The sequence below is a fragment of the Rhinopithecus roxellana genome, chromosome 15 (assembly GCF_007565055.1).
Source record: "Rhinopithecus roxellana isolate Shanxi Qingling chromosome 15, ASM756505v1, whole genome shotgun sequence".
In the NCBI taxonomy this organism is placed as follows: domain Eukaryota; kingdom Metazoa; phylum Chordata; class Mammalia; order Primates; family Cercopithecidae; genus Rhinopithecus; species Rhinopithecus roxellana.
In genome coordinates this window covers 86,771,788-86,783,584 of record NC_044563.1, presented here as the reverse complement: position 1 = coordinate 86,783,584, position 11,797 = coordinate 86,771,788, and the positions used below count along the sequence as shown (strand labels likewise).

Here is an 11,797-nt window from a genome sequence, read left to right as displayed (position 1 = left end):
TGTGCACGGGACCCCTCACAAGTGCTGGCAGGCCACTGCACACGGGTAATCAAGCAACAACCTGCCCAAGGGAGGGATCAGCAGGGGAGAAGAGCCTGGAAGATGAGTCAATGTATAAAGTCTCAAACCAAGGATCAAGAGAGACACTTGAATCTCTCAAGTGGCCTGCTTGATTTCTTTAAAGTGTACTTTGCCTTCTTTAATAAACTTTGCTTCTGCTTTAAACCTACTTCTGCCTCTCAGTTGAATTCTTTCCTCTGAGGGGGCAAGGACCAAAACTGCTAAGAACCACTAGACTTCTGGCTGATAACAGGAAGAGGGGTCTGGCTCAACCCAGCCTTTCAGCCCTCCCTGCCAAGGCAGCAGACGTATAAAAGTTATCTAGGACCTCCAGAGCAATCTGATTGCCAGGTGAATACCACCAAGGGACCCCAAGTGATACCTTATGGAGTATAAGAAATGCTCAGCTGGGCCCTTTCTGAATTCCAATCCAAGTTATGAGATTTAATAAAATCATTATTGTTTTAAGCCACCAAGTTTTGGGATAGTTTGTTACACAACCAATAAATAGCCAGAACAGTCTTTCACACACAAAAAATTTTTATTGTGTCATGTTTTTGCCAAATGAAAGAATCTGTTTCTAGCTCTAGCCCAAATAACCTTATAATCCCTTAAAGGAAATTAATCCTCCTTATCTTTACAATAAGCTATAGAAAGTGTTCATTGTAGAAGTAGACTCCCATTTCTACTGAAATTAGTTATTCTCAACTATTAGTATACTTAATAATTTGCCTGGGAAATTATCAAAATGCTGGTTTCCAAGGACCCTTACCCAGACATTCTGATTTGGTAAGTCTAGTGTGGGGTTCAGGAATCTCCATTTTAAGACAGATACCCAAGTGATCTTGACACTGGTGATCCTAAGAACACACATGGAGACACATTTTAATAAAAGGTGCCAGAGACAGAGACAGTGGGGCTGTGAACTAAGCCATGTCAGTGAAAGTAAGGAAAAAATGAGGCATTTTAACTGATCTTCCCTGTCCGCGTCCTCCAACCTCATATCCAGGCTTCCCTTATCTGCATTCTTAAGCTCTGTATCCAATTAAAAACATATTATACTTTTCAGAGAGTTTTATGCTTTTTATTTTAGTCTCTCAACCACTGTGTGAAGTATAACAGACATTTTACAGAGAAGTGGGTATCTGACAGCTGCCAAGTACACAATTTCTGGGCATAGAGTATCTGAAGTTAAGCACCCAAGTCTGGGTATGTATCTATGTATGTATGTATTTATATTTATATTTTTAAAGGAATGTCAGTTTCTTCAAATCAGAAACACCGCCACCAAGACCCATCTTCTTCATTATGATAGTTACAATCCGGCTTAATGATTAAGTGTGGATTGCTAACTCCCACAGCTTCCAGCAGCTTCTGGGCTTCCTCATCAAATGCCTCTTTGCACAACCTGAGAAAACAAGGGAACATCTCTTTTCCTGCATTCAATTTCCCTACAGCCCTCCACTTTCTCTGTAAAGGATTCATTTCAGGAGAAAAAAAAAAACTGTTCTGTTAAAATAGAGAGAGAACATTATAACATGGGTGAGGAGTGGGGAAGAGAACTGAGAGAGATATAGTGAGGGAGATACAGCAGTTGAAGGAAGATAGGAGAAATTAACAGAAGAGAAAGAGAAACCAATTAAAATTAAAAAGGATCCTCCAAGAGCCTTTTCCTATCCAAGCAAAATTAATACTACTACTGATAATAATAATGAAAACAACTAACACATTTATTGTTTATTGTTATGCTAGGCACCATTCTAAGTACTTGGTCTATATTGACTCAGATGCTCATAATAACCTTACAGGTTGATTTTATCATTTCACCCATTTTACTGATAAGCAAATCAAAACAAAGAGCAATGGAGGACTAGCCTTAATTAAACATTTAGTAAGTGGTAGGGACAGAATTCAAACTCATCTAGGCTGGTTCCAGGGTGCTCAATATTCAACTACTGTGCTATATTGTGTCTCTCAAAATTCAGTGTTCTATGAGAGAAAAACAAATAAGTGTCTAGAAAATACACAAGGATACATAATTAGGTTGATTCTGAGACCTGTAGTAAATGAGTGGCTCCCCAAATCTCTCATTACAGGAAATGCTCCCCCTGAGAAACCAATGGAGACTTACCCTAGAACTTGTAGTTTACACTTAGGAGACTTCAAGACTTTATATAACTTCGTAATTCCTTCATACCCTAAGGTATTCTGTGTCAGATTCATTTTTATCAGGCTTTGGTTGCAGATAAGAGCAGAGGAGAGATCTTGACAGCAGAGAGATGTCAAACCACAGTATTCCAACCTGTAGAGAAGAGAGACAAAAGACAAAAATGAATTTATTCGATGACACAACAAAGCCCACAAGAGATCTGTGAACTCAGAATGGAGGATAATTCCAGAAACTTTAAAAAATTAGCACAGTATAAATTCAAGGACTATAAATACCTACAATATTCATTATTACCAGATGTTTCCAGGCTGAACTTATCCCTTCCAAAATCATGAATTACAAATTCATAATTATTAAGGAATAAATAAAACATGCACTCACGTTACAAAAATACTATGAAGAAGTTGAATCCTTGAACATCACTAAAAATACATCACTGCAACTAGATATAGGAATTTTGGTAGTGAGTGTTTAAAAAGCAAGGAATAGGCCAGGCATGATGGCTCATGCTTGTAATCCCAGCATTTTGGGAGGCTGAGGCAGGCAGATCACCTGGGGTCAGGAGTTCGACAAGGCCAACATGGTGAAGCCTCGTCTCTACTAAAGATACAAAAAGTAGCTGGGTGTGGTGGTATGAACTTGTAATCCCAGCTGCTTGGGAAGCTGAGGGAGGAGAGTTGCTTGAACCCAGGAGGTGGAGGTTGCAGTGAGCTAAGATCGCACCACTGCACTCCAGCCTGAGCTAGAGTGAGACTCAGTATCAAAAAAATAAAATAAAATAAAATAAGCAAGAAATATAATAAGGTCTCTAGCATCATGCCATTGATGCAAATAAAAATGCAATTCTATGGCATATTTTGAATACATTAGGTCAGCTGCCTATAGGTGGGAAAGGAAATGGCTAATTGAGATAAATTAACCAACCCACCTATCCATCAGTCAAGGGCCTCTGCACAAGCTGATAATAGTATATACATGAACTGAGGAAGCATGTCAAACTCAGCCTTCTGCACCTAACATTCTCCTAAACAATTTGAATCTAATTTTTACCTTATGCTTACCTGGCCATTGAACAACTGAGTGCCTATGTAGATGCTGAGCATACAAAACTTTTTTTTGTTAAGTGATAACATTTATGTGATGAAGAGATGGTCCCACTAATTACGAGACAGGATATGTAAATATCACACAAAATCTTCCTTAGTGGAAAAAGCATCATAAAACATAAAGTGTTATCATGAATTCATCAGGAAATATAATCATTTTATATTTTCAGTCACAAATTACAGTCTCAAAATATAGAAGACAGAAACGAACAGAACTGCAAAGTGAAAGACTCAAATCTAGAATTTTAATGAAAATTTTAACATTTTTCACAGTAACTGAGTTATCTGGGAAAAAGGTCATTAAAATTTAGATAGTTTAAACAGAATTAATAATCTTAATCAACTGATACAGAATACTGCAACTGCCCGGGCACAGTAGCTGGCACCTGTAATCCCAGCACTTTGGGAGGCCAAGGAAACAGAGTAGCTTGAGGCCAGAAATTCAAGACCAGCTTGGGTGACAGAGTAAGACCTCATCACTCCGCCCCCGCCCCCCACACCGGCCAAAAAAAGAAAAAAAAAATAGCCAGACATGACAGAAAAACCCCCTGTACTTAGAAAAACTAAAAACTAAATTAGAAATAACAATTTTTCATGTTCTTAAGTATGTTTAAAAAGTCGTATAGCAAATGACAACAAACTTCAAAGAACTGTACTCATGCACATTATGTTCTCAGACAACAATTTTACAGACTGAATATAAAAAGAAAAGCCTCGGCCGGGCACGGTGGCTCAAGCCTGTAATCCCAGCACTTTGGGAGGCCGAGACGGGCGGATCAGGAGGTCAGGAGATCGAGACCATCCTGGCTAACACGGTGAAACCCCATCTCTACTAAAAAAAAAATACAGAAAACTAGCCGGGCGAGGTGGCGGATGCCTGTAGTCCCAGCTACTCGGGAGGCTGAGGCAGGAGAATGGCGTAAACTGGGGAGGCGGAGCTTGCAGTGAGCTGAGATCCGGCCACTGCACTCCAGCCTGGGCGACAGAGCGAGACTCCGTCTCAAAAAAAAAAAAAAAAAGAAAACCCTCATGTTTGAAAATTAAGGAGTATGTCTAAAAATAACCTGTTAGTTGAAGAAAAAAGTTCTAGGGAAGTTTACAAATATTGTGGACTCAAAAATAACAAAAATACTGCATAAAATATCAAAATTTTATGATTAAGTTAATGCAGTCATTTGAAGGGAAGTTGTAACCTTAAATATCTTTGTTGGAGAAGAAGAAAGGGATTATGTATGTCTAAGCATCCAACTCAAGAATTTAGCAAATGGTAAAATAAACCCAACAAAAGTACAAGAAAAAATAAGATAAAAACAGAAATTAATGAAACAGAATGTAGATGTACAACAGAGTGGATCAATGTGTTCTTTGAATACAAAAATAAAGAAAGGGTCAAATTCAATATCAGAAATGAGAAAAAACATATCACTATAGATGATTAAGAAGTTAAGCAAATAATAAAATATTAGATGCTTGCCAATAAGTTTTAAAATTTAGATGAAATAGATAAAATCAACAATATATACTTAACAAAAGTACTCCATGAGAAAGAGAAAACCTAATTATTTAAAAAATTGAATCAGAAGTCAAAAATCCTACACACAAAGAAACTCCAGGTTAGACAGCTTTACCAGAAATTTTTACAAAATTCAAGGAAGAAGTAATTCCAATCTTACAAAAATCCTCTCAGGAAACTAAAAAATAAGGAACACTCCTGAACTCATGAAAATACGGTAATTTTGATGCAAAAACTTGATGAAGACTGCAAAAGAAATTATAACCTATGTCCATTATGAACAAAATGGTTAAGTGCTGTCAGTAATATTAACATTAATAAATTACACAATGTACATAGGAGGTATGTCCAAGTTGGTTTGATTCCAAAAATGCAAAGTTCATATAATGCATACATCAATGTGATTTATCACATTTGACAAAATTTTTCAGGGCTAAGCAACTTCAGCAAAGTCTCAGGATACAAAATCAATGTGCAAAAATCACAAGCATTCCTATACACCAATAACAGAGAGCCAAATCATGAGTGAACTCCCATTCACAATTGCTACAAAGAGAATAAAATACCTAGGAATACAACTTACAAGGGATATGAAGGACCTCTTCAAGGAGAACTACAAACCACTGCTCAAGGAAATAATAGATGACACAAACCAATGGAAAAACATTCCATGCTTATGGATAGGAAGAAAGAATATCATGAAAATGGCCATACTGCTCAAAGTAATTAATGGATTCAGTGCTATCCCCATCAAGTTACCATCAACTTTCTTCACAGAATTAGAAAAAACTACTTTACATTTCATGTGGAACCAAAAAAGAGCCCGTATAGTCAAGATGATCTTAAGCAAAAAGAACAAAGCTGGAGCCATCATGCTACCTGACTTCAAACTATACTACAAGGCTACAGTAACCAAAACAGCAAGGTACTGGTACCAAAACAGATATATAGACCAATGGAACAGAACAGAGGCCTCAGAAATATCACCACACACGTACAACAATCTGATCTTTGACAAATCTGACAACAACAAGCAATGGGGAAAGGATTCCCTATTAAATAAATGGTGTTGGGAAAACTGGCTCTGGACCCCTTCCTTACACATTATACAAAAATTAACTCAAGATGGATTAAAGACTTAAACGTAAAACCTAAAAACATCAAAATCCTACAAGAAAATCTAGGCAATCCATTCAGAACATAGGCATGGACAAAGACTTCAGGACTAAAACACGAAAAGCAATGGCAACAAAAGCCAAAATTGACAAATGGGATCTAATTAAACTAAAGAGCTTCTGTACAGCAAAAGAAACTGTCATCAGAGTGAACAGGCAACCTGCATAATGGGAGAAAGTTTATGCAATCTATCCATCTGACAAAGGGCTAATATTCAGAATCTACAAGGAATTTAAACAAATTGACAAGAAAAAAAAAATCCCATAAAAAAGTGGGCAAAGGATATGAACAGATATTTCTTAAAAGAAGACATTTATGTGACCAACAAACATATGAAAAAAAGCTCATTTTCACTGGCCATTAGAGAAATGCAAATCAAAACCACAGTGAGATACCATCTCATGCCAGTTAGAATGGTGATCATTAAAAAGTCAGGAAACAAAAGACATTGGAGAGGATGTGGAGAAACAGGAACACTTTTACACTGTTGGTCAGAGTGTAAATTTGTTCAACCACTGTGGAAGACAGTGTAGCGATTCCTCAATCATCTAGAACCAGAAATAACATTTGATCCAGCAATCCCATTACTGGGTATACACCCAAAGGATTAGAAATCATTCTACTGTAAAGACACATGCACACATACGTTTATTGCAGCACTATTCACAATATCCAAAACTTGGAACCAACTCAAATGTCCACCAATGATAGACTGGATAAAGGAAATGTGGCACATATACACCATGGAATACTATGCAGCCATAGAAAAGGATGAGTTAATGTCCTTTGCAGGGACGTGGATGAAGCTGGAAACCATCATTCTCAGCAAACTAACACAGGAACAGAAAATCCAACATCCCATCTTCTCACTTGTAAGTGGGAGTTCAACAATGAGACCACATGGATACATGGAGGGGAACATCACACAACAGGGCCTGTTGGGGGATGAGAGGCTAGGGGAGGGATAGCATTAGGAGAAATACCTAATATAGATGATGGGTGCAGCAAACCACCATGACACGTGTATACCTATGTAACAAACCTGCACAAATTCTGCACATGTATCCCAGAACTGAAAGTATAATTTAAAAAAAGAAAAAGAATACTCCTAGCAAACTAGGTGTAGAAGACAATTTCCTTAAATTGATAAATTGGTGAACCACTGAAATTGTGCTTTAAACATTGGGAACAACATATGAAAGTTCATTATCCCCAGACATGTTAACATTATATCACATATATTAACAGCTACTAAGGCATGTAAAAAAGGAAAAAAAGAATATAAGAACAGAAAAGGAAAAAATAACTACATTGTATTATTCCTAAATTATGTGATTGTATACCTAAAAAATACAAAAGTATCTACAAATTACAACTAGAATAAGCAAGAGAATGTGGCAGGCTTTGGATAAGAAACCAACTTTAAAAAAAATCCTATGTTTCTATGTATAAACACAATGAAAAAAATAACTAAAACAATCATTTACAACAGCATGAAATAGAGCAAGCACTTTGGAATAAAGTTAATCAGTAACAGAATACAAGACCACTCAAGAAAAAATTACTAAGCTTTATTGACAGACCTAAATAAATGAGATATGTCTTTTTGGTGTATCAGGAGACTCACTGATAGAATAAATGCAATTCGATTCAAGACACCAACATATAGGTAGGTTGGGGGGCAGTACATATGTATGTAACTTGATAAGTTGATATTTCCAATTTATTTGCCAATGTAAAGGGGAAGGAGAGCCAAAATTCTCTTTAAGAAGATGGGAAGACTTGCTGTAGTGGGTATCAGGGCTTATTATGGAGCTATATTAATTAAGACAGCATTGTTAGAACTGGGAATTACAAACAGGTCAGTGGAAGAGAAAACAGAACCCAGGAACAGATCCATGCACCAATGAAAATGTGGTTTATAACAAAGATGTCCCTACCAAGCAGAGGGGAGAAAAATTTCAATACTTTTTGCTGGGGAAAAAAATGAGTATATAGGAAAATTATAAAATAGAATGTTACATCTACCTATATTTTTAAAAGGTAGATTAGAGGCTGCAAAGCTTCATAATTTGCCTTTGATATTTCAGAGATAATAATAGAATTGGAATATAATGTATAAGATATAATGGGTTTCTGTAAATATTGTAAAGATGTTTTTCTCTCTCTCCCATTTGTATGATTCCTCCAGACCGAAGGTCTCCATGCAAGTAAAGGATAATTGGAGAATAGATGAAGTTCTAGCCACTAGGATGGGACAAACTGATTTCATTGGTGTAGGGGAAGAGCAGCAACAATATTTGGAATGGAACACCTTAGAACCTGGAGGTGTGGTGAGTGAGGAGAACAATTCATGCTCTATTTTTTCTCCTAGATCCAAAACTTCGGCCTGGCAAAATAATTATGTGGTCCATGGAGTCTACGCAGCAACTGCAGCTGGCAGACTGACCCACAGCCTGGTTTGTTATGCCTGTCTACACACTATGGAAACAGAAAATCTAATGTAGACATAGCAGGTCCTGAATTGCTTTGCTCTGCCTGATGCCATCAATAGCAGCCTCCTAATATGGAGCCTTATCATATGTATACAAATACAATCACGAGCACAACCTTGTTTCAATTTGATACAAATCTGCAAGCTTCTCTTGATGCCAGAACAGCCTTGGAATATACCATGTATGAGAATAAGGCAGCTACAACTACCAGTGAGACTGCTCACCTAGCTTAATCAAACTAATGCAATGGCTAACCAAATAAAATATAACAGTAAATCCAAAATTAGAGTGACCTCTACTCCTTTCAGTTACATGTTTGCTTGTGGGGAAGAGTGGACTGCTAACTGTCTCTTTACTGGGGAGGAGGACTGCTTTTGGCCCATCTTTATTTATTTATTGCCAGTGACATCAAAGAATGGCAGGTCATTTTAGACTCCCTTGTATGGGTTCTAATGCATAAAAGACCTAGTCCTTCCTGGAACTTACTCAGTTGACTAAGTCAGACCCCTGTGGGAATGTTTGAAATCAATACTACACATTGGCCTCATCCCATGCTTGGAGTTTTGTTATTAGCGGCCTTAATTAAATGGTAGATGAGATTAATTGAACAGATTTGGTCCCAATCTCTGTTAATCAGAGTGGCCAGTGGAGTAGCATATTTATGTGAAAATTCACCAGAAGCCAAGATTTTACTGTGTAGAAACAAGGGGTAGACATTTTGGGGAGATATTCTTCCATAGGTCTTTCTCTCCCCTACATGTTTGTTAACAAAAATAGAAGGCCCTGACAACTCTTTACCTGGGCCATTTTCCAGGGTTGCGTTTGTAATGAGCAACCTTGAGGGACAAAGAGCAGGCTTATTACTGCCTCCCGTAAAATCCCGGGTCTCTCAATCTCTATCTGGACCCTCTTCCATCTGGACCCTCTTCATCAGCCCTGTGAGACTTGGGGGACAAAAGGAACTGACACAGACATGCTAATACTCATGCTTTGCTCTGCTACAAGCAATAAAGTCCTTTGTCTCTGATAAGTCTTGTGAGTTTGGTTTTGTTTTTTGGCTAGCATCCATGAAACAATAACAGGTGAATTTATTAGGTTGTAAGTAGGATAAAATTAAATCTCAGACCTAACAGTTACATCATTGTCATTGCTATTATAAAAATATATAGTCAATGGAAATATAAAAGCTTCATTTTCTTGGAAGAGCCGGGGAGATTTCTCTGGAAGACTGTTAAATTTCTAAAGGATGATACATGTCATTATGTCTGAGCTTCCCACACCAGAGCACAATTCTTGACCCTGAGGTCAATAATTCATGTTGTATAAGTGAAAATGTACTAGCCAGTATCAGTTCAAAATTAAACAAAAATCTAAATACAGAATTGAACATAAGAAATGTCCACAACACAGAATGTGATTTTATTAGATTACAAGCTCCTTAAGAACACAGTCTTTTACAGATAGAAGATAATTAGTAAAAATCTTCAATTTAATAAAAAATTAATTCAAAGACAAGTGGACTATCTGAAGAATGATAGAACATGGAAGACCCAAACCAGGTACCACCTGAATACTAAGCATCTGTCCAAGGTACTAAAGGGGACACAAAGAAATGTGAAATATGGCTTCTATAGTAAAGAACATGCAGTACATTGATCCATTTATTTGAAATTTAGATTCTTTTTTCTGAGAGTAACTTACCTTCTAGCCCCATTTAGTTTGTATCCTCTCTCCATACACTAATTATCTTCTAGCTATACTAGCTACCAAATAGGCATCATTTTCTTAATGGAAAACTATGAACTCACCCGAGTCTCTGAATGCTACAGTTTGAATATCTCAAAGCGTCACATAGAATTTTCACTCCATCATCCTGCAAATTGTTGTTCCCAAGGTCCAGGCTCCTCAGGTTTGGGTTGTATACAATAACAGAAGCCAGATCCAGACAACATGCATTAGTGAGAACACAGCCCATCAATCTGTAAGAATTACAATAGGAAAAGTGAATCCTTCCATTGTGAGGCTTAATAAGTTTCCTCCTAGGAGATACACCCAGGTATTTGAACCTCTTTTCTATCTACAATCCAGGACATACATGGGAGGGTCTAATTTATCAGTAAAAACAGATGGGATTTCTTAATGAGCAGAAGAAACCAGCAGGTAAAACTGTTGTCTTCCACAAACAGGTTGTTATCTACAGAGCTTTAAAAATCAAGGGTATAAACATTTATTTTTACCAATACTTAAAAAAAATGAATATAAGCTTTCCCAAGGAATCAATAGATCTCTGTGCTTTCAGTTTTTAATATATCTTTAAGTGAAAAAAGTTTCCTGGAATCCATCTCAAAGTATTATCTTCAGAGAAGAAAGCTACATATAAAAAGATATTTATTCCAGGTCCTTTGCGTGGTATTCAAGCGCACTCACAATCTGACCTCAAGCTTTCTCTTTCCATACTTTGTCCCCACATTATTTTCTAACCACACACATGAATTTTTCTCCAACTAAACCATATTTGTTGTTGTTTCTCTTCTATTCTCTCTCCTTTCCTTCTGTTTAGCATATCCCCACATAACAGAATCTTCATCATTTTTCTAGCCTAAAGTAACTCTGTCTCCACTGAGAAGTCCCAACCTTAATCCCTGAGACTGTTGTCATATCCTTATAACACTGTATGGAATACATTGTAATTTGCTTTATATTTATTTCCCTGTAATCAGCATTTTACGTTATTTGGGGACAAAAGCATCACCTTACTGACTTTTAGTTTCCTTAGCATCTAGTTCATACTGGTTGAAAATATTGGTTAAGAGAATTGACATGGTCTGCACAGAGGCTTTGGAAGGTAACTAAGAAAGTACAGCTTTGTTCACAGCATTGCTAAGGAGAGAAAGTTGGCTAGCAAAGACCTTGAGTATATAGGTCACTTAGAAATTGTATCTCTGTAGTTAAATGAAGACATTGGATTTAACAACATCCATTAAGTAAATCTTTGTCTTCCAGTTGAATAATGATGAACAAAATTCCAGAGAATCACAAAATAACCCATATTATCTACACTTTCCTAAAGTAAGTAAAGGTATTGATTGGACTCTACAGTGTAATTGCCTTCGTGTTTATAGTTGTCACATTAAACTATTAAACTCATTTGGAAGTTTAGTTATCATGAGTCAGTCTGGTCACGACAAATACTTCTGGGTCTACCAAAGAGCTTGACTTTACAGATCTGAAAAACTATGCTGGGGTTAGACCCTTAATCGCTCACAAAAGTTACTGG

At 37.0% G+C, this 11,797-nt stretch overlaps 1 protein-coding gene across 1 annotated transcript in view; it reads right to left on the bottom strand.

The window, feature by feature from the left end:
* Positions 1-1,126: 1,126 nt before the first annotated feature.
* NLRP14 (NLR family pyrin domain containing 14) overlaps positions 1,127-11,797 on the bottom strand; it is a 52,271-nt gene continuing 41,600 nt past the window's right edge. Inside the window, exons 10-12 of the mRNA XM_030918828.1 lie at positions 10,329-10,499; positions 2,192-2,362; positions 1,127-1,468 (exon numbers count right to left, since the gene is read on the bottom strand). Of these exons, the coding sequence (XP_030774688.1) occupies positions 1,333-1,468; positions 2,192-2,362; positions 10,329-10,499 (478 nt within the window). The 3' untranslated portion in view covers positions 1,127-1,332. The remainder of the gene's footprint in view (positions 1,469-2,191; positions 2,363-10,328; positions 10,500-11,797) is intronic.